This window comes from Rhopalosiphum maidis, chromosome 1 (genome assembly GCF_003676215.2).
Source record: "Rhopalosiphum maidis isolate BTI-1 chromosome 1, ASM367621v3, whole genome shotgun sequence".
Lineage (NCBI taxonomy): Eukaryota > Metazoa > Arthropoda > Insecta > Hemiptera > Aphididae > Rhopalosiphum > Rhopalosiphum maidis.
The window spans coordinates 83,718,170-83,743,618 of NC_040877.1; the positions used below are offsets into that span (position 1 = coordinate 83,718,170).

The following is a 25,449-nucleotide window of genomic DNA, read 5'->3' on the forward strand; positions in this document are numbered from 1 at the left end:
TAAAAATAGTTTTTATATTTACTTAACTGTTATTTTTTAATGTGATTTTATTGGATTTAAATAACATGACAAAATTATTATAATAATTGACTAAATAAATAAGTAATACATATTTTGTTGTGTTTATGTAAATCTCGTAAAAAGGTCGTAAATAATGGGGACATCAGTTATTATATTTACCATATCAATATTTTGCAAACAATAAATCTGAATTAAATGTCCTTGATAAAATTAAACTAATATTTATACTTAAGTTTACGTATATACTATAATAATTAACATACCAGAAATATAATTATATTCGTGTTTTAATTTAATATTAAATTTAATTATCAGATACATATTCTAATAGATACTTAGCTTATCAACACATATTAACTAAAATTCTAATTAGGTTAGGATAACAATTAACGAAGCTTGTATAGAATATTATGTAGTTGTATTTAAATCCTATAAATACCTACGTATTACATCATCTCAGATAGTTTTAAATATTAACTTAATTCATTTTTGATTTGTTTGTTTGTATAATTTATTGTAACTAGTCACTGGAATTATATTTATTTTTGTATTCATTCAGTGGATATGCATGACCATAAGGGTTTGATATGTGGGCGTCACAAACTTATAAATCAAATTTGTTTCTGACCCATCTTTGTGTTGTTTTTTATTAAACTTAAAAAAACCATAACGACAATATTCATTAGCTTTGAGAAACAACAGTGGAAAATTTTTACAATATTTAATATTGGTACTATGAATATTATTAAATGTTGTACCGTTTGGTTGATAAAAAAATCATTAAATATATACATAGGTATAATTATGTTATTAATTAGACCAATTTATATTTTGCATATGGACGTATATTTTAGGGTTAAGACATCTTGTTATTAGTTCATGTCATTTGCATATTTTATACACTCAATTATTATTTGAACTATTTCTTCTTTTCGAATATAAATCATACAATAATTTATAATAAAAATGTGAATAAAATGTTGATCAACAATTTATTTGAAATTATCACGAAAAATGTTTGAAAATTGAAAATAATAGAATAATACTTTTTTGTCTTACATAATTCCATGTTTCCATGGCGAATATTATCTATATTATATATAACCGCCTTATAAATAATTACTGTGTTGCATGGATATTAATGTCTATTTTGTTTTTATTTTTGTATACATTTTTTAATGTAAAATAGTACATATTTTATTATTTTTACTCAACATGTTAGTGGTATGTTAGCACCTTTTTAATTAGGTACCACCTTTAGTTTTAATTTAATTAATGTTGATTATGAAAAGGACTTGTAGTACGAGTAGGCATATTATATAAAATCAAAAAAAAAACAATATATATAGAATATATGTATGCTTTGTATATTTCAATCTGTTATAATATGATCATAAAAACATAGGTAAGAAACGTGATGAAAATAAAATCAAATTTAATGTTTATCTTTTTTATTTAGATCATAACAATGTATTGTTGATATCATGGACTGAAGCAATGACTTTAAAATCATATTGTTGTGTTTAAAACTCTAAAATAAAAAGTAATTTATGATAATAATAATATTTATCATACGCTACATTTCAAAGATACATCATAATATAATAAAATAAAAATCACGTGTATAATGGTTATCTACATATTCTATTTTCTTATAAATAGTATATATATTATTAACTTAACATAAAATTATAACTGACCTAATACTAACCTAACTTTAAATGTAAAGACGAATTCGAAATTTGAACCATAAGTAGTTTTCTGAAAAAAATTATTGTCATTATTACATTAATATCATTGTTTATTATTTTATAATGATAAAAATTATGTTTGAACCTTATAAATTTTTAAATGTGGTTTGGGTTTGAATAAAAATCTATTAGTCAATTAGGTTCAACCTCAAATATAGAGGGTAATTCTAGTATTTATATAATATTATTTAAAAAAATAGTAAACTACAAATAATATACACGTGCTGTCTTATGTCATGTACTAAAGTGTAGTAACTACACCGTCTATACTCTATAGTTTACGATAATGTCGATGTATGCTAAACGTTATTGCTAATTATCTTGAACTACATGCACGTTTATTTTGTTCCGTTTATATTATGACGCTGGAAAAAGAAATATTCGGCCGAATGTAACGAATAGAAGTAGTATTGCACTTGCAAATACAAAAATTAACCCGGGGTATCATTATACAATACTTAAACAGCATGTCGTGGACGTCCAGCTTGTGATGTCTCGGAATATGGCTACTTATATTGTGTGTGTAGTTGCCCTTGACCTAGAGCCCCAGATATTAGCCCCCACCTATGTGTGTTTGTGTATTAACGACGACCACCGCCGTGAGTATACGAATCAGCGCGGGGTTCCTCGAGCCAGGACACAGTATACTGAGTATACGCAGAAACATCATCATCAGTTTTGACCACGCGATTGCCGAGAAGTTATCGCGGTCGAGTCCCGCGCTGTCAGTTTGCACCCGTGCATGTGTGTGCAGTGATAATTTCGTGTTTCAACGATTTGGCTGTGGACAGTTTTTTTCCATATAATATAATTTATTACTCACGCATAGTACATGCGATTCATGACAAAATAAGTTCTTACGTCCGTTTTTTTTTCTACGCTCTATCTAAAATTGCTTATTGTGTTTCCCTCGTGCAAATAGGAGAGGTATTCTCCGACGATCATGCTTGTGTACTGTAAACGGTGCGCCAGAATAACGTTCGTTGCCAACGCAGCTTACCGACGTCGTGTGTTTGTATCGTTCCGTGAGCGCTGAACGGAATATATTAATATACTATTATAGTAAGATCGGTTTTAAATAATAAGTGTGCAGGAACGAAACCATTGCACACCAGTGTTATGCACGTTTTTCGCGCTAACGGAAACGTTATATTTCGTCGTCACTGGATCGTGCGATTACTATATTCACAGATACACTACCGCTGCGTATGGGACATCGTAAACTTGACACGAACAGCCTCACGATTCCTTACCGGTAGGCTATCAATGAACACTTTTAGACTAAATATTATTATTATTAATTGGAATGTAGTAATGGGTCTAATATGTATGTATTTTAATTATGTTCTTCTTTTTAATATTATTTTATAGATTCATTATACTTATTTTTATAATTTATAACTTATAACTTAAAAAAGAAGTAAACAATTAAAATTTATCAATATATATTATAAATTTAACTGAAAACGAAACGTTAAATATTTTTTGTATTGGTAATTGATACCAATAATTATAATACTTATGTTTCTCCGAAGTATATATATATATATATACCTATGAATTCTGTAATTTTTTACTTAAAAACAAAATTGGGAAAATGAATAACGGCTTCCAGACTTATCGTTGTTACACACGAGTCCTATATAGTTAAAAAAATTATTCTACAAATAAATTGTATACCTATATATTTATTATTATTATTATATATATTGATATACTTATGTATAATAATATATTATACAAATAAATATTTAAACTTATAATTATATTTAAATATCATATAAATTTAAAATACGCAGGTGTTTAAAATAACTTTTTTAATTAATATACTAAGGTGAAAAATCTAAGTATACTTTTATAGTGTTATAAATATTTATATCTTAAATTTAATTTATTAATTATAATAAAACGTGTAAGCCAAGAGCGAAGTACTTTGACATTTTTATCTTCCTTTTACATTCTATACAAGGCTGCACTTGCCGTTAAACAAATCCAACGATATTATATTCATTAATATTACGTCTGATAATGTAATTTCACATGAAAGTCACAATAATATTCGGAAGGTCACATCCTTGCTCACGCCCTTATTCGTTCAATCTACTCATAATAATTGTAAGACAAGGTTAATAATACATTATTACCTATGCAAGACGGAGATAAACCAAATAAGTCAAATAATTATTAGATTTTTTTTTTAATTTATCAATTTATTAAAATATGTACAATATAAATTATATGTATTCAATACAAATTGTATCACATAGTATTACAGCCCATTACAGGTAACCGGTAATTTACTTAAATTGTTTTGTATGTACCTATAATATCTATGACTAATAGAGAACTGAGCTATGAGCTTTTAGTTTGTATTACTAACTACTACTTGCGTATTTACTCACACAATTCTACTCTGAGGTATTTTATCTGTCGTGACAAAACCATTTTATGTAAACTTTACTGCGACTACAACTGAATAGTGAATAATCTGTTTTAAAATATTATAAAACACAAATTATCAATTTCTAGTATATTTTGTCAAACGATAACCATACTAATAATTTTAAATATTCTCAGCTTGAAGCAGATACATAAAAGTATTTATAACTTCAGAAAACTACAGTTAATATTAGCTAAGTAATATTCAAAAATATTTTATTTATTAATACCTTAAATCCGAGAACAACTATAATATTATTATCAATTGTCAATATATTAATATTTTTATGGTTTCTTATTCGATACTTAATGCAATATACATGATGGCAATCAATAATAACTTATCACAGTTAAGTAATAAGTTAATTAGCTTAAATTAAATGTGTAATAGCATTTTTAATTTCTTATTATTTTTAAATAAATAAACAGTTTTTCAGAAGATCTTTTTTGATAAAACAAATTTTTGATTAAAATCTAATTGTAAATTAACACCTTTATATTCATTTAACGCGTATATTATAAAGAATTTGTTCAAAAACAATTACATTTTCCTAATATAGATGTTAATATACAATATTTTTGAATAATATGGGTAATTATTTTATTTAACCTAAGTCGTATTTAATGACTTAATCATTTTGTAATTTTCGAGTAAATATTTGCAGGTATCTTTAAGTATATATATAATAATTTCATAATATGTCGCCTGTCTCATAACTCATAAGTCATATTAGTGTACCTACATTATAATACTATTATTATTTGATTATTATTACGCATTATTGTTGTTGTTAGCGCTACTGCTAAGCTGCTTATTATATTGCCTCCAGTAAATTCTTCGTACTGCCTAATAGAACGCAACGTTGCCAAACTGAAAAATCTTTGTGCCTGGTTTGTCTAAAAACCGCACACGCAAAAAAAACTTGAATAAGGAAAAAACAATATTATAATATTATATGTCTTGGTTGTCTAGTATCTTTCGTTACCATAATCATGGCAGCAATATAGTTATTTTTTAGTTAAAATAATATTCTTTTTTATAATATGAAATACCAACTACCAATAGCTCATTTCCTGAGTTAATTGTAATATGTAATTAGTTAACAACAATAAACATTACATTGATGACGTATATGTATCAATGCTGTGAAACAAACATATTTTATTTATATAATATGCGCATGTGTACTGCAATGAGAAAATATACAAGGTATAAATGGTTAATTTAAGCACCTATCGTGTGTATTTTATTTGTTTGCTACAAATCGCTCTGGCTATAACGTCTATAACCAATGACTTAACCACCAGGCGTCCTATGTTATTATAGTGCTACTTGAAACTTATACGAGGTCGATTATTAAAAAAAAAACCAATTTTTTTGGAGTTAAACATGACTTCGAGGAGGTCATCTTGTGTCAATCGATGTTTGTCTTCCTACTCTATAATATGAAAATAATTTCAATGTTGAAACCGTAATGACTCACCGGATGTATTTATTCATAATATTAATGTTTACAGTTTTTAAGAGAAAGGTTTACTCACTCCCTTCGAGGATCTTTCAATATTACTATACTAGCTGTATTATTTTATTTATTTTAATTTTTTTTTTTTGTCCACTATTCAAATTGTTGATTAGTCGCCAATTTGTGATAATATTATTAACTCCTAAACGATAATAGTAGCGCTGCAATAATACTTATCTTTTTCCGTTGGTAGCACCGTTTCTATTTGTTGTCTAGGTTAAACTACGTCATTTTCGTCTTTAAGATTTATACGAGGTCATTATGTCTTGTCATGATGATAATTTAATTTTTATAATAAAAAAAGGTCTTCAAACTTTAATCAATAGTATGTCAATATAATAATAAACGTATGACCAGTTTGTTAATATATATATATATGATTATTAGTATATTTTAAATTTCAACACTTAGAAAAAATATTTTACTATAAATATTTAAATATTGTATTGAATATTGAGTTGTATGTAATATGCATTTAACCATAGAAATTGCTCAATTAAAATCTGCAAAAAATCATCAAATTATAATGTATCTTAGGTTCAGTTTTGTTTTAATAACCAAGATTATTTATGTATAATTGTATACAGGACACAGGTATACATATAATTTGTGGGGCTAAAGTTAATAATTAATGTTATGTTGTCAAATGAAATTCAATGTTTGAATTCGTATTACTAAAGCAGTAAAATATTGTACCCATATAAAAAAAAATCGCAAATTGCACAGCATTTTTATCTGTGGCCTTCTAAATTGTTAGTCTTTTAACAGTTAAACTATTATAACAAGAAGGAGTCGGCGCACTATTTGTTTTTTCTCTGACCCATGTATAATATCATAAATTTAAGTCCAGTAGAATATATTATGTGTTGTAAGCTTTAGTACAGAACATTATCTGTGTTTGTACGTTGAATTTTTAAGATATTTCAGTTGTTATGCAAATTATTTGTATGTACAGTATTATAATTTAAAAATGCTAGTATCTTGCTTTAAAATTGAAATATTATTAAAATGCAAACGTACAAACTCATTTGATATTCTTAGTATTAATTCAATAAAGTTTGATACTAGATTAATTCACTTAAATACTAAAACTAATAACAAAATATTGGTTCTATTGAACATATTATTGTATATTCCACGTTGATCAGTGAAAAAAACAAATAGTGTCACTATTAAGATTGATAAAAAACAACTGCTTCGTGTCTAACGGCAATTGTATCTTCCGATAACCTAAGATAATATATATAATTGTGTGGTAATGCGCAAGGGCGGAAGTGAGCTATTTCAGTCACGGGTGACGTTTGAGGCATCAGCCTTCCCAAACGAGCCCGGAGTCATGAAAACTATTTTTTTGTTACTTCTGCCGCCTCTATCAATATTATATTAATCCATAATGAATTGTACTTGCTTTTTTCTGTGTCTAGGTTGGCCAAACTTTTATTTATATAGAATTGTATAGGATTAATCCACCTACCAATTAATATCTGATAATAATAGATGAGACGTATCGATTTTAATCCTTTTTATAAATTGCATCTACCTATTTCTATTATTGCAGATTCATTATAATATATTTTTCTAATTTATTCTTTAATTCAATTTAAAAACAATTATATTATAGTTTAATTAATTTATTATTCAAAATCTCATTGTCATTATAATCTAATTTATCATAGATTATATTTAAAAACTTTGAATTTGAACTTTGGTAGTATTGTGTGACCCAAACTAGAATTAAAATTTGTTTAAATGTATTTTAATATGCCTTAGAAGTTATAACTTGATAATTGTTATTCGATTTGTAGTAATTTAATCATTTAATTTTTATACAATTTAAAAATACGCTACTATATTGTAAATATTGTAGGTACTGTGGTATTTTATTAGTTTTCATTTAAACTTTATTGTACTAATAACATATTTTAATGATTATTCTTAAAAATAAATATTGTGATTCATGATGTGTTCACGGCCGTATTGTATGGATAGGTATGATTTGAAATATTTGAACTGATGACAATATGTATAACATAGTAATATATGAATGAAGAACATATAAAAAGCTAAAAGACAAAAATACAGTCCTGACTCATATTAATGATTCTCTTATTTAATTTTGAGGTATATCTTTTCCCATTTGATCGGTGTTATAATATTGTATACAAACAAGTGGGCGAAAAGGAAGTCAAGGCAGAGTTTTGCAATTTAAAGGTAGTTGAGATTATTTCGATCATATACGCAATTTATAATTTAACAGTTGGTAAATTATTCAACTTATCTTGTTGGCGTCTTCTTTTTATTATCACACATTATGCTACATGACGCCTCAATGAATATTATTATATTCATTTTTATCTCATTGTTACTTTACAGTACATCCATACTGTGTAATGTCTTATTATTGTAATACAATGCAAATACATTATCAGGTGAATAGTAGAAGGGGATTTTTATACTATCTTCATATTACAATGACTATAATATTATACTTTTATAGCATATAGTCTTTATAATTCGCTGTACATTCTTGTATTCATTGTGGTAGGGAATGGTGCTAGATAATACATTGGGTCAATATTCGGTATGAATTTCAAGGTCTTGGTATGCATGACTCGAGTTGTTTGTTGCCCAATATCATAGACTATGACGGGGAGAGGGTCAAATGGGTTTGGACCCCCCAGGTTCTAAATTAAAGTTGTAATTACACTTAACTTTTTCTTCCATATGCGTCAAATTAACTATACTATAATTTTTCAAACTAAAATCACAAACAAATTGAGAATTTGTTAAATTTAAAGGTTCTATAAATATTAATAAATAATAATTTAATTTAGTACCTATATAGTCGTTAATAGTTTTATGTTATGAATAGTAACTTATGATAAATATTTTAGTGAACAGTACTGACCAAAATTATATCAATATTAAATATTATGTATGCATATATAACAAAATTGGCTTATTATTGGTAAACTACTTAATTATAGTGTAATAAATTATAAAGAAATTATGTTTACTTAAATTGTTATTTATTGTTATAAAAACCGCTATTTGAAAAATTTAGATTATTTAAGTATTTCAAAATATTCAGTTAGTCATGTTTGTATTTTCTTACTCAAATTGTTGTAATTAATATTTTTAGATTATAAGCGGATCGATGAATTTATTTACATTTTACATTATAAGTATTGATTTTCAATGATGTTTGTCATCACTTATCACCTTTTGAAGCAGTTAAATTTTTTTCAAAAATTTTGAATTTATATTTTTTGTTTTCCCTGTACTTTAAAAATTAATCAAGGGAAATTAAAAAAAAACGGGAATAATAAATGTATCCTTATAATTAAAGTCTAAAAAAGTAGGTCTTCGTTCAGAATCGTTTTTCTTATGCAATGATCACTGCATTCAAATTTAACACGCATACATTACATGCGAATCGCCTGACGAATTATGCATCTTTTTTAACTTAAATTATTTTGAATAATTTTTCAATATATTTGACTTTGAAATTATTGGTTTACCTTATATAGGCAATAGTATAAGTTATACAAACTTGATTCACTATAACCGTGTGGTCTATACGTTTTCTTAAGACAAAAATCGAGAAAATACATTAGCTTAATTTATGTACTATATTTTGGCGTTTAAATATTTATTTTATTTTAATTCAACAAATTTAATTATTTAAATAAGTATATTGTTTACTTACAATATCATAAAAAATATTGCCTAGATGTTTGGATGAATATTCTTGTTAATTTAGTTGGAAATGTTCTATAGCGTATATAAGGAGAGAATGAGACAACATTTAATTAAAACGCTGCCATCATTGAACGGGATACTGGAGTTTTATAGGCCCGAAATAGTTGGGTTTAGATATTCAGAGAAAAAAATTAATTAAAGTTGTTGTAAAGTCCTAGGGCGACGAGGGTTGAGTTCCGTATGAAGTTCTCTCTCTTTGTGGAACGTTCGTTCGGGTGATAGCAACCCTTATATTTATACCATTTATACCGAGAGAGAATAGTGGGACAAGGGGTATTTCAGCAATTTTAAAGAGGGTCGGAGAATGACTGAAAAAATATATATATATATATTTATAGGTAGTAAATAATGTGTACCCCTACTATATAAAGTATTTCTAATAAAAGTATGTATAAGTGTATAACTATTGAATATATATAATAAATATTGTACAATTTTTACTCAATAGTATAACATTATAATAGTTAATGAACATATGTAGTATACTACATAGAGACTTTCAGTCGTATACAAGTTGAACTCACATTTAGCGTGACAGCTGTATGATCACTTTAAGTGAAATCTTTAATGCGTGCGGCATTTTTGGTTTATGATGAAGTATTGAAGTGTATACTCCAATTGAATATTATTAGGTAATCATTTCCAAGTCTGTCACGTTCGATAGTAATGAATTGTAATTTACTTTTACAATAAAAGATCTTTTTTTTCGACTCCTTGTTACATAGGCAACTATACACTACACCCGATATAGATAATTTTTAATTTATAATTTCTGTTATATATGTGGCCTCAGAATAATAATAATTAAAATTGATTTTGCTTAATTTTTTGTATTCGTGTTTGAAATTTATTTCAGGTGTTATTAAAAGACATTACGGAAATAAACCTTTGTTTTCATCTGTCATGCTGTACAGGGTTGAAAAACACGTTTATAAAGATGGTTTTTACATTTTTTATACGCTTAAAACGTATTTTTTTTTAATGGTTATTCAAAAAATAATAAAAAAGAATGAAGTCCTATACATTATAATGGCTTATTAGATAATGGTTTTGGTAATCGTTGAATTTTCTATTTTGTTTTAACTATAAGAGCTTTGGATAATTGGCATATTATCTTATATAAAGTTTGTATTGATAACCGTTCAGCCATTGAAGCTACTATTTTTTACTAAAGTTAAAAATTATAGATGTGTGTATACCTACATACGAAAACAAGAATATTTGGTATTTTGGTAATATAGTCATCATGTCAGTGTTATTATTAGAGATTAGGTCTTCCTTACGGGACACCTTTTATTTTTTATTCATACTTATGTAGTAGTTGATGCCAAGAATGGTGATGCAATCAGAATCTGGGAATTGTGCTTATTATCAGCTATGGGATTATGTCCAAAACAATTAGCCCAATTTTTTGTGATAATTGTTTTTAAATCATTGAAATTGATAATTTTTAAAAAAAAAATCAATAAAAAAAGTATCTCTCAGAGTAGAAAAAATCTATTGATTATTTTAATCTTAAATTTACTAAAAAATATTGTTTTAAATGTATATTTTAGATTCTGAACGGAGTGATGAATGTATTGATTTTACAATGATGTGTGTGTTTTTATTTTTTTTTTTTATTATTTTTTTTTGTGTCTGTAATCACGTTTTGAAGTAGTAATAATGCATTGAATTTTGACTTCAATCCCTCTTTGAAAAGGAAAATTTATCTAGTTGGTATTTATTTTGGGGGGGTCAAAAATAAAGTAGTTTTCATAAGCGTCGGGAAAAACTTTGAAAAAATAACGAAAATTGAATTTTTACACATAACCACTTTTAGACAAAATCGATTTTTTGATCATGCTGTAACTTAAAAACGAACCATGCTTGAAATTTTCAAAATATTTTGACTTTTTTTTAAAACTTTTCTAAATTTTTTTTCTTAAAATGCCGATAAAAAAAAATTAGCTATCCAAAAAATCTTTAAAATTTAATACAAGGTTTATTATAAGTTGTACTTATTGTAGTAAAAAAAAAATCAAAAATTGTTAGTTACAATATTTGTTTATAAGCATTTAAAGTTTAAAAATTTACGAAATATATCAAAATCGCGAAAATTTGCAAGGAATTTTAAAGTTGAAAATTCATAAAATGATTATGTTTTATACCTAAGGTTAAAAAACCCAATACTATGTTATCTATAAGCTTTACTTCAAGTAACTGTAAAAAAAATTCCAGCGTCAATATGGAAAAAATGTTATTAGCGTATGAAATGAAAATTTTTTTAGAAATCATGTAAAATAATGATTTATTACAATTTAAATATAGGTAATAATATAATATATCCTACTAATTATCATTGACTGAAAAATTATCTCCGTTCAGAATCGTTTTTCGTTTACAATGATACCTATCATTACATTTAAATTTAACACATCCATTATAGAGACCAGTGATCTACTCTCCATTTCTACTATACAGCAAAGCGATACCCACTGGCCCACTTTTTTTTTATTAATCTTTAAAACCAATATTTTTTATGTTGTAAATGTGTTTTAAATTATCGTTTTGAACACAAAAATTTTAAACAGCAATCCTGCAGGTCGTATATCAGTATCAACGTCTTAATGTATATTCAGTTTATATATAGATTTCACAAACGGTTGTATACGTTTTAAACGTGATTGTAGCGACTGTCTGTAAAAACGCCGAGTAAAATGATCCTCTATATTACACAAAGACTTTATGATTACTGTTTATAGATCTCAAATGTATCAATATCGTTTTCTGGGTGGCTTTTACAACTTTTTACGAGAAAGACATGGTGTGAAAACAGAATTTGACACGTAAAGGCGTTGCGCTTAGGCAATACATTCAACTTGTCAATCGCAACCGTATGTCGTTACCCTAATGACACGTGTGATAAAATCAACGTTCTCGAGCGTTAATTTTTAGTTTTTATAATACATATTATAAAGCAATCAATATTTTTTAGTTGCCGACAGACACTAAATTATATATTATTATTTTACTCTTGGATCCAATTGTTTGCGAATAGAATTTTTTGTCGCGGTGATCGTTACGACAGGCATGTCGTAAATAATATTATTATGGATGCCAACTTCCAAGTTACTTTTCTATACATTACAAAAGAGCAAAAACAGAATTTAATTTTACGTGCTTTCTTTAAAGTCTTATATCTGTGTTTTTTAATTTTTAATTTTTATTGATAAATCAATGTAGAAAAACAGAAATTGTATTTTTTAAAAGATGACATTTCGATTAATGTAATTTGTAGCAATTAATTTTGATTTTATAAAAGTATTACCAGGATTTATAAAAATATAAATACCCACATTATAATAGATTATCATTTATATAATACAATTACGTCTTAGGTCCCCATACACAGCATTTGTTACATTTTTATTCGCCCCTAGCGGATTGTTGTTGTTTCCTAGTTGTTGTGTTAAATCGGGCACGTTTTTATTTGATTTTGTAGCATATTGAACCAAAAAAAAATCAACCGAAAATGATTCTAGTGAAACTGATTGAAGATGGACTCGGGTCGCCGCCCGAATGGGCCGCCCTGGAAGTACAAGGTGATCTCGAAACCCGCCGGCATACGCCGCTCGAACGTCAATACGTCGGCGACCTGTTCGCGACTATTCGAGATGGTGTGCCCATATTGATCATTGGCCATCACATCCTGTACGGCAAAGCGCAGACGTTCGACAAACCTCTCGCAGTGATGAAGAAAAAACCGGACGTGGACGAGTACGTGGTCGAGGCTATTGTCACCAAAAAGTTGCTATTCAAGAACCGGCCCAAGCCAATCATCGCTTGTCATTCCACCGACCTTTGAATATCTAACCAATTTTTCCACTTAAAGACACTATTTCGTTGTCTATAGTCTATACTATGATGGTTCATTATAATATGTAATTTTTATTTGCTTTCGATCAGACATAAGCGAATTGGTGTATTTTATTATTTTGTCGTTCTGTCGAAACAAAATAAATTGTAATGAAATTAGCATTTTAATACACATTATTTTTCTGAATTAAGACTTTTTAATTTTTATTGCTGCTGTTGTAATTATAATTGTATTTTTAACATTGGCGCGGCGCTGTCTTACCCAGTCTGTTTACGACGCCTAATAAATCTATTTAAGCAACCTAACTCTCACTGAAGATATCTGAGTTTAGTGTTTCTAACGGCGATTGCTAGTTGTACAATTTGTTATTTTTTACTCGTATAACATAAGCAATTGATATTTTATTTTTGAAAGTGTGGTCGATTTCGATTTCCGACGATATTTTGGTAACTTTGAATGACATGTTCGATTACTATCGTCTGAACATTGTGTTTATGCGTGTAGAATATCGATGACTAACAGATGCATAATAATAATATAAACGAATATTCTCATACTATGCCATGTCCCGGAATGCACGATCTCGAATCTGTACACTTGTTACAGAGTATATTTTGTGAACGCCAATAATGTTATATTAATATGATTAATGTATTCATCGATAGGGCATTTATGTTTTATTTTTATTTTTTAATTAGTTTTTGTGAAATATAATTAAAAATAATATAATACATGTAGGTATATATTAACGCTAATCGATCCACGTCAACGAGTTGTTGTTGTAATGACATATAATATTATATTTTATCGCACGTTTTTAATTCGAACAATCGCCACGAAATGTAAATAATTGAATAATTGTCTATTTCGTCGCTTGCTTGATTTTTAAATATACAATATACATAATATAATATATTTCCCGTCTTATTTTGTTTCGCACTAAAATCCATATAATCACCGTTGTAAGATTTTACATCTCTGGTCGTTTGATTTTTATATCAGTCGAAATGTGAACGTCGTTTTTATCGATCTTTTCCCTTTCGAAACGACATAAATCTCAAAACCACCATTTTAATACATACGCGTGTATATGGACAAATTTTCACGTATATCTATAATATACGATATCGATTATTCTCCAAGTTATATCGATAAAATAATTGTATTATGGTATAACACGAGAATGTTGGGTTCGCGTAACATGATATCTGTGTACAAAAACAATAACGCGTGAACAAAAGTCGACTTATTATTTATTATACATAGGGCGTAAAGCAAAAAAAAGTTTCAAAACAAAAACGTTATTATTTTATAATATGAAGCCTTGTCCTATAGCCAAAGAGCTGATGCATTACATGACGTGATGTTCATATGTAGAATACCTATGTTATTGCATTCGTCAAAAATCACAATTGTGTATTATAACGCTGCAGAAACTGAATGTTGTTATAAATAGTAAAATATATGCTTGTAATAAATTATATTTTAAGACGTCCAACTACTCTCTCGATCTCTCTTTCTGCGTGTGTCTCTATTTCCCTCTTGACATATTGGCGCACAGGGCCACGTGATCGTTGCAGTAGTTTTATTATAAGACGACAATGATGTTATATTTTAACGGAATTGTACTTTTCTCTCGTCAAACCAGCGTGTATTATTCATATCGTTTTGTTAATTCGACGAATAATAATGTACATGAATACATGTATAATAATATATATAATATTTAAACACAAAATAAAAAACAATTCTCTTGAAAATATTTGGTAATGATTTCTTAAAGAAAATCGGGTCGGCAAATTCAAGCCAAGGTCTCCTATGGTGTGAGGTATGTGAGTGCGAGCTGAGCGACGGTGGTTATAGATGGCTGCCGGTCGTTGAGACTGTTACAAATTCGTACGACTGAGAGACTTGTTTCCAAGGACAAAGGACCCGATGTTAATTAAGTCCCTCGATTGTCTCGAGTTTATATTATTATAAATCTAAATCTTGGAAACGTTTCTTTATTATTTCGCGTGTAATTAATAATAATGCTCAATGTCAGGATTTTCCCCCACCCTCACTATCTTCTCAGCGATTGAATCTGATTTTATATAAAAACACACATTACAGCTTATTTTATAATATATATATACTTTATTATAGTACAAAGTTACCGGGTTTGTAATTTTTAAATGCATTGTTTATTATCTTATTTTTAAAGTCGTAATCTTATAATAGTGTGTAATAACTGTGCTACTATTATTAGTATAGCGCAACACTATTTCTGGCGTTTGTCTTCAAACATATTTTAATGTCAAAGAATAAAAAGTGACAAAAATTAATGTCAATTAATTTTTTTTTAGGTGCATTTAAATTTTTATAGAAAAACAAACTTTTACTTTTGGAGAAAACTGTTTCAACTTTCAACTGCAGGGTTTCTTTTTAAACGACGCTTGACATAGTAATTTATTTAAAATATATATAATAGGCGAACAAAGTAATAGTTTGTCGTCTCGTTTTTAGTTTAATAATAATATAAAACTTATAGTACTTCGATTTAAATCATTCATGATTATGAAATATTTCTGTACGATATAAGGGTATACCACCTATACTTAACCTCATGTTTGTGTCTGAACGGTTGTTGCGTACTTATCTAAATTAATTTTTAAAAACATTTAAGTTAACCTTGAGGAGTATGCTTGAAATTCATTTGTATAATAATATTGACTGAAACAGTGCCATCTCGACCTGATGAAATTTGTCAAAACGCAAGTTTCCTGTTATTGTAGGCAGAGAAATGGAACACATTCTTCCATTCATTGTTTAAAAACAATGAAATTATCATAATTATTTAGACTAAAATATAGTATTAAATTATCAAAGGGCAAATGTCTAACACGATTCAATCCCGCCGCCTTGAAAGAGCCTTGGTCTCTTTATTTTTCACCAATCCCGCGTAATATCTATCTAGATTGTATAGATGCACTCTATACAATACTGTGTACCAAGTTGCAGAAAAATGTGTCATGCATGTTTTAACTTTGAATAGTTTACTTCGGCAGTGAGATGTAAATTTTTTTTTTATACAACATCTGAATCTATTGGTCTGTCGTCCAATTTTAGTTATGAAATAAATAGAAACAATAATACTAAACCTATCACAACTATTTTGTATTAAAATGATTGTGTTTGTAATAATATGAAAAGACTACTTCGTGTTTAGACTTGATTATTAATAGGTTAACCAGTCAGTCTCTTCAATTTCAATATATTTTGTTATTAGCGGAAGTCACGAATTCTAACTTTGAATAAACTACAAACTAATCCATCACACCTACAGTTTTCTAAAATCCTACAGAACTTAGGAAACGTAATAATGAGACGAACTCGTTGTATTTCCATTACACTTTTTACTAACACTGTATAAAATGTTACACATTATATAAAAATTACCGAATCAAATACGTGCATAATAACACTAAATAAGTGTTGATACAATTATTAGCATGCCTTGCTAGTATTCTACGTATAATTTATAATTTATATGAAAAAATTATGAGTATTTGTAACAAATAACGTATATGGTACACTGACACTTAGGAGACCGGTCATGTGACTATAGCCCTAAGACTGACGTGCGATTGAGACACGGTCATTGAAAAAAAGGGATTTTTCATAAATATTTCTGGGTATAGTTGTTTTTACCTCTCGAAGGTTAATTTTTCTTAATAAAAGAGATAGTACATGTTTTTTTTTAGGTAATATAAGATTAGATTTTATTTTTGCAGATATTCATAATATATATCAGCTATATCATACAAGTATAATACGACTAGGGTCAGGTTATTATTTTTAATTAGGAATTCAACGTACACTTATAAGCTTGCCCTCTAAAATATTATATTGCTATTAGGTGTAAATTTTTAGTATTTTTAACAGTTTTTATTTTAAATTAAATAATTTGTATAATTATATTTAATATTAAAATATATGGAATGTTTTAAAGTGAAATTATATTTTGATTATGATTTTAGTTTCATAAAGGAGATGTGATTGTATTATTCGTTTTTACTTATACTATTATTGGGCATTGGCTATTTAGCTATTGCTAATGTTTAATAGTTTTCTTTGTATAATATATTAATTTATATCATTACATTATTTGAAACCATATTACATGTACATATATTTATAGATTATACTCACAGATTTTCTATTGAATATTTCCCAATGTACATTCGTGGCTGATGAATGAAGAGCTTTGGTTATCTTTTTAGATTTTAGTACGAAATAATAGCCATTCTACTTCCCTGATACCTTTTACGTTATCTGTACGCTTAACAAATTCAGTACACACATGTTAATGGGTAGTATCATTGATCATTGATTATAAATACTAGTATTAATTCTAGTATTATTTTTAGATTAATTATTATCATTACCTCTACGATATTATTATCTATGTTTAAAAGGTAAGGTAATAATATATTATTTTATAATAGGTTTATACTATAAATCCATGTAGTATATTTCTATAATAGTATAATGTGTATATACTGTATACTTTGTACTTTAGGGGACAGCAGTCACCAGTCACTGGTCGTAAATGATTATACTTCGTGTATCGAATTGTAATCTTTATAAAGAAAGAGTTAATAAATGTTTTTATCCGATGATAGTTTTAAAATGTTGTAGTATAGGTATAACAAAAATAGCAGGCATCAGCATACATTTGCATGTAAATGGGCAACATATGAGTATAACATATTTTAATTGATTTTACCTTTTGTTTTCCTAAAATAATACCTACGAACTTTATATTAAATAGAAATGGATGACAAAATAGATTTTCTGAAAATTATATTATTTTGGTTGAAAAGAAATAATTTGTTTATATTTTAATAGAACTTCGTATAACATTATTCAACGATTTTACTTTTAAAAGTAGAAATAAATAAAATAATACCTTTTACCAGGTAGACTAGTTGAATTGTTGAATAAGTATTACCGGGCCTAGTTAAAAAAAAATCATCTTATACATATTATAAAGGTCCAACATATTTATTATAATTTATATCGTACGTGTATAGGTCGTTCACTGTATAATTGATTAATTTTATAAAAGTTCACTGATGAATAACTATTTTGAAACCAGATATATCATATATGTGTATTACCCAAATCATGGTATTATATTCACACCAGAGTACCAGCGCCATCATTTTTTGTTTGCATCGGACCGTTTCGGTTATAATCGCCGATCAATATATCTCGCACTGTTTAGACTCTAAAGGGACCAAATTTCCCATCAATTCTGTTGACCGTTGCTCGTATATATATTATACATGAATATGAATATATATCCATTCCGGATATAGTAAAAATATTGTACATAGTATGTAAATATTTTATAGTTTAAACACTTACGTAGTATCTATACATTTTATAGTACTGAATAACGACTATGGCTGTTTTTGTTTTGATGGCAAAGGCCTATCGCCTATGTATACTACTTGATAATGTAATTAGCATGCGAAGGTGAATTCTAACTGACTTTACTTAATTGCTTTCTTTACATATCCGTTTATTTTAATTTATAACATACCAATTACATATTATTATACCTCCTAAAATTAGAATATTAAGATAAAATCTATCAGTATAATTATGAAATTTACACTCATGACATGAGTTATGAGTCATGAAATTATAGTTTTTATCGACTTATTAGTTATTAGTTATTCGTTATTCATCTATACTCTTCTCACTGTTTAGCAATTTTTCAAATAGTTATAATAGAAAATAATTAACTTAAGAGCAAAGTTTTGGGCGTTTGAGTACAAATAACCCCTTCGATACCCTCGATCATCTGTTGTAATTACCCTTTCGTATTATAGTAGTATACATTATGTGCACACGCGGCTTTCGTCCATGTTTATATTGATCGGCATTCGGCATTATTGTGCACAAAAAAAAAAAAATTCGTTGTTTTCGCATTCACTAGGGACTGCTAGACAAGACGACATTCATAAATATATATGCTTTTTAACGTCGCGTATATATTTTTGAACAAATAACAGTGATAACACAATAGTAATATAATATTAAAATACATATCTTGGCGTGAGTTAATATATTGCTTAAATTCTAGATTTTTGGTGCGGGATTTCATCTAGTCTTAAATAATATAATATACGTACCCATATTATATATCCGTAACAATAATTATAATGCAGTCTGTGTAATGTGTATACTGTATACGCCGCGTTCGTTTCGAAAGTATACGGGCACGTCTGACAAAAAAAAACCGACCTTATGGCTTAATAATAATAATATTTAAACCAGCTCGACTCTGTATACTGGCAGCAGCAGCTGTCCATCTGATAACGAAACGCGCGGTGCACGACGTGTTATTTCGGGTATGCATGTGCAGTGTGTACAAACTATAATATACAGGGTGTCTTGCTTTATTCGTTGTTTGTGGACTTACTTTTGATATTCACCTCCAACCATGACTTGATAATTCGTGCGAGTTGCTGTTATCCAGATAGTTATCGATAGTTTTAACATTTTTTTGAATCCGACGTCTCCAAGGTTTTTAAGAACTATGGACATTATTAAATATCGATATTTGGAACTAAATTTTCCATTGATAGACACAGAAACCCTGTACATATTCCACACTTGGAGGCTGCACGCGAGTGTATTTAACCGTAGTATTGTATGATATACTTCAACGACGGCGGTTCAACCAAACGCGTTTCGTATACTCGTTTTTGTATTTTACCATACTCAAACTACATATAGTCGATTCAACGACAACTACATAATATATTATATGTATGCAAAAGCACAGCAGCCGATCGTCATCCCGCGTTTGTCTGCAACATATATATGTCACGCTTAATATATTACGTATATAATATGCATATTATTAGTGGTGCGTTCGTCAGTGTGCATTATAATATATGGTTGGGGCTCCACCACCACCAACCCGAGGGGGTTGTCGACCTCCACTGCCGCTGATGATGTGTTATATTTACGCACGCACGCACACCCTTCGCACCACGTCCCCGTCGGGTTTATTGCTAGCGACACGCAGCCTTCGTGCCTTATCGCTAGGGACCGCCGCCACTCTGGCATCACCCTCCGAAACTCTACGCGCAGTTCTCAGACCCCGAACGAGAACGTATAATTTCTGCATGAGAGCTGAAAGAGAGAGAGTTTTGAAACTATATACGCGCACACACTGCGTGTATCTGTATAAAACTGTCGTCGACAGCAGTCCAACTTCTCTTCCGCGTAAACGATGACCCGGAAAACTTTTCACCTCTCCCGATAAATGCAATGGTCTCTTCGGTGTTCGCTTTCTCATTTTTTTGCCACCATATCGGAGATGTATCATTATTCATTACACTCTATTAAATGTCGTCTCGTCGATGACAACGACCGGAAAAACTAAATTCAAAAACACCAAGAGAAAATCTGTTTTTTACGCTTATTATTATCATTATTATATAACTTGTTTTTATAATGTTTATGGTTATGTCAAAACAAGAGACACCTCTTAATATGGATATAATGTTTTTATCCTCCCAATGTTTTCAAAGATATCCGTTTTCCACCGTCTGCTACATACTATATTATACACGTCGGTTAAATTCATCGATGTATTCACGTAGAACCATAAAGACTTTTACTGCTTTAGTCGTAGTCGTCGTTATAATTGAATCCTCTGCGCGCGCGCGCTCTCTCTCTATCCTCTGTCGAAACGTTCTCCACAACATGACACTAATACTGTATCTGCTGTGTATGAATGTATATATATATACATACATACATATGCACTCAGCTACTGACTCCCTTATCGACCCACCCGAGACCGCCCCTCCGAATGTATTCTACATAACCCAAAAACTCATGATCCCCACACCACTCGTGTTCCTATCACTGCCGCCCTCCCTAATCTCGTATCCACATATATATTATATTATAATAATAATAATCCTAACGAACGCGCATGGATTGAAAATAAAAAAACCGCCTATGGGCCACGTTCAATTAGAACATTTAATAATATAAATGTTGACGCCACGTCCGTTATAATGCTGTGGCACAATCATGGGATAAAGGGTCGTTTGCATTTACAAAAATCGATTTTGAAATCATTTTTTCCACCCGTTACCGTCATTATCGTTATTATAATTATCGTGACCGTGTCAGATATAATATACGAAGAGTCGTGTGTCCGTAACCATAAAACTATATTATATTTACGAATACGGAATTCAACCTGACTGACGATGCGCTTATAATATAGCCTGCATAGAGGAAAATAATAAGGCTGTATTTATATAGGTATATTGCTTTCGGGGTACACGGTGCGTATGCTTATATGTATACTGTATACCTGTATAATAAACATACGTGACCGTACCTTTACGTTCGACGTTGGGATAGAGAGACCCTAATAGAAACCCGACGCATTAAACCGGTTTCAATTTTTTTTTCTGTTCATGTGGTTTTCCATCGAATAGCCCAACAAAGGCGCGTTCAGGAATTTCAAAATACATATATATATATATATATATATATAGGTATTATATTTTTTTCACCATCGAAATACAACCAGGAAGCTTATTGTCGAAATAAGTTTTTTGATTAAATATAAGAACTGGTTTAACAATTAATATTTAATACGTCCTAGTAAAAAAATAACAAAAAAACGTCGCTACCACCCTACATGGGGGTTATTGCTGTACGCTATTGTTTCACACCCTACATTAACTCAATATGCTTATATGATTCATTTTTTTTGTTTCAGGTAAATATATATATTTCAATTCGTACTACTATGCTTAAGAATTAACTACCGTTTTTTTCTTGGTAAGTGTTTTTTTATATTGTTATGCCTATATATATTTAAAATTTAAAAAAACTGACTACATATTATCGTATAACATTAATATCACGCTGTTTAATGGTATTATACGCTTTTTTTTATATATTTTTAAGAAATCAAAATTACGTATTTTCTCATGAACTTGTATTATGCTTGGATTTTAAAATACCTAAGTATATCTACACAATGTCAAGTTTCAGAAATTAATACATTTTTAAGACAATACTTTGAATAAGTAATATCATACCGTAAATCACAGAATTTCGGGAAAGAAAATGTTCTATATATACATAAATAAAAAAAATAGTGATAATAATTTGCCTGTGGCCAATGCACTGCATGCCGTCCTTTTAGCGGTAGTTCTTAGGATACGACATGACATAAACAGTTTAGCCCAACTAGTAATTTTGTACATCAGAATAATTTAAGATTACTTAGACTGCCGTACCATATTATAATTATTTTAACGGCGTCAGAGGCATAATTAATAGTATTTTTTCACCGGTGCCCAGAGCAAAAAATCGGCTCGTTTATCATTTTTCACGTTTGTCGCGTAACGCAAATCTGTTGACGATAACAGGCAATGGTTTTTTTCTCTCGGAATCAGCTTTGCGGCCTGGGAACGACTTTGTATTTTTAGTCGGAGTCTTATCGTGCAAAAAAATAAATCCCAAAACGAAAACACGACGGTCGATTGGCGATTCCCTTGTATAGCTATTACACAGCACGGACGCGTGTTGTATAATGAAAATAAAATACAATCATGTTGGTTTCTGTGTGCCCGTGGTGTACAACAAAATATGTGTTGTGTACCAAGTGTACTTGTATAATATATACAATAATTAATAATTATTACGGAATTTCGACGGGATTTTTTATCACGCGATAATGATAAATACTTCTTAGTTCTTACATTCAATATATATATTCTGTAATCTGTAATATGACCGAGACGACGACATGTGCAGTATTGTAAAGGAAAAAAATCGCGTCTCATATACGACGGGTGTTCGGTGGGTTCGTTGTTTTCTTTTCGTGAGTGCGTGTGCGTTCGTCGTCGACGGACTACGGTGGTAGTGGGTCTGGCGGCGGGTGGCGGCGGTGCGTGTTCCGGGCGGCCGATAGAAAACTGGCAACGCCGCGCACAGGATCGACAATCATGCGTTGCCTAGGCGGTCGGAATATTGATCCCGTCGGCCCCCGGCGCACGTCGTGCGCTACGTTGCAATGCCTCACCACAAAGAATCCGTCTTCAAAAAAAAAAACAACATTTATACACCCGACAAAATGCACCACCATCACCATGACGGCGGGGGTGACTTCTTCACACAAAAATGACAGGACAGGAACCCCTCGGAAGAAGACCAAGACGAATTCTTGATTTTATTTCTCTTTCTTCCGCTAACGAAAGGTCCGAAATCTGTTCGTGATAATTTTTCCCCCATTTGTTACAATTTTATACATGAGCAACACGAATGGGTGGTGCAGCCGTGCGATACATAACGAGTATGTATAAATGGATAATAATAGTATAATATACAGCGATCGGTTCTAATCGTCCAGCAAACAACATTTAACACGATATACTATATTATATAATAATATATTTATATTTATTTATGTAAATTGCGTTTGTGGGCTTCAGTTTATTTCGTGACGGGTTTTACATAGCAGTTGTGTTTTCATCGGTCGATTTTTATTCGCGAATTAATTAATTTTGTGGCCAGCCTCTTGTGAAATTATTCACTATTATTTATCAAGTTTATGTTGCTCTTAGGAATATTATACATAATATGTGCTGCACGTCAATCCGTTGCAGGATGAGCTTGCAGTGTGCATTGCGTCTGACGGTCCCCTTTCTCGTTGCTATAGCAATAATATATATAGCTGATATACCTACGCCTGTCGGTCAGCGACAGTATAACGTAGTCATACGGCCCTAAGATAAGTACTTTACATGTATACGCAAATCGAAATGCTCATAGGTATACGCCAAGAATCAGTTTTCGAAAATAAAAATTATATATAGGTAGATATTTCAAAACAACATTATTGAAATTTATAATAAATATATACAACGCGATCATACATATTATACAATGGCGTAGGCCTAGGAATACCAGGAAATCGACAATCGGCATGGTATTGTGTAATTATTTCACTGTTTTTTTTTTAGCTAGATGAAAAAAAAGCTATGACGAAAGAATTTACGGAATACTTTGATTAATATAGAACTTTGTATCGCATTGCAATTTGCAAATGATTATTAATAAGCATGTAATATTAATTTTAATATTGCATTCGCCGTCATTGTGTATAGCTGTCTAAGTCTTTGCACAACTAGGAAATTCTTCATGTACCTATTTACACGAGTATATACAATAACTTATACATTTTATGTGCTGTAGAATTTCAAATAAATAATATATTATATGTATATTGTATACAATAAGTAATATGATTAAAACATTAAGTGTAAAAAATTTTTCTTTAAAAATTAAATAAGACGGTTTTTAACAATCATTAATTAATAGTATATTAATTATAACTTAAAAGTTAGGTAGGTACAACATAATTAAAAGTATAATAATTATATAATTGTTAAGCAAATACTTTATATCACCTACATAGAACATATTATTTTCTTATAACGCAAGAAATAATAATAATAATGTTTGTATCATATTATTATATGCTTTACGTTACTGCTTATCTGGTCAATGAAATGATTATGGACCTATAATAGAGAAAAATTGCGATGAGACAAAGAGACAAATGAAAAATCATGCATGTGAACTGGCTTGTGTTTTGGTAGAAAATTAAGAGCGAAATAACATTAATAATTTGAAAGGGAATCTATCCGAACGGTTCATATTAATAACATTAATTTACAATTCATACAGACAATATATATAAATAATATACATTATATATTATACTATATACAAGTCAAACTAACAAATTGTAATCCCTCTACGAATTCGAAAAATGCACTGCATCCAGTGCATCCCTACTGCGAGTACTGCGACAATGGCAAATCAATCAATAGTTTAAACCGTAATTTTTTTAAAGCTAAGGAAACAGTCACAATTTTCGGCTTGAATATTTAAAACTGTATTTATTATACTAATATGTCAAATTTAATTAATTTAACTAAAATGTTTTTTTTCTTTGTAACCATGAATATTTTGATTGTTTATACCATGC

The 25,449-nt window shown here is 29.2% G+C and overlaps 2 protein-coding genes across 9 annotated transcripts in view; both read left to right on the forward strand.

The window, feature by feature from the left end:
* The window catches only part of LOC113559217 (chromosome transmission fidelity protein 8 homolog), a 28,851-nt gene extending 15,309 nt beyond the window's left edge, over positions 1–13,542 (forward strand). For 5 of the 7 annotated variants that reach the window (XM_026964847.2, XM_026964846.2, XM_026964849.2 and 2 more), the window contains one exon: positions 12,981–13,542. In XM_026964847.2, the coding sequence (XP_026820648.1) occupies positions 13,011–13,343 (333 nt within the window). In that variant the 5' untranslated portion in view covers positions 12,981–13,010 and the 3' untranslated portion in view covers positions 13,344–13,542. Of the gene's footprint in view, positions 1–2,853; positions 3,028–12,980 lie in introns of those variants that run through there. The other 2 variants (XM_026964845.2, XM_026964851.2) reach the window with 2 other exon arrangements.
* The window catches only part of LOC113559216 (protein gustavus), a 49,095-nt gene continuing 26,538 nt past the window's right edge, over positions 2,893–25,449 (forward strand). The window contains exon 1 of one of the 2 annotated variants that reach the window (XM_026964843.2): positions 2,893–3,027. In XM_026964843.2, the coding sequence (XP_026820644.1) occupies positions 2,981–3,027 (47 nt within the window). In that variant the 5' untranslated portion in view covers positions 2,893–2,980. The remainder of the gene's footprint in view (positions 3,028–25,449) is intronic. The other variant, XM_026964842.1, reaches the window with a different exon arrangement.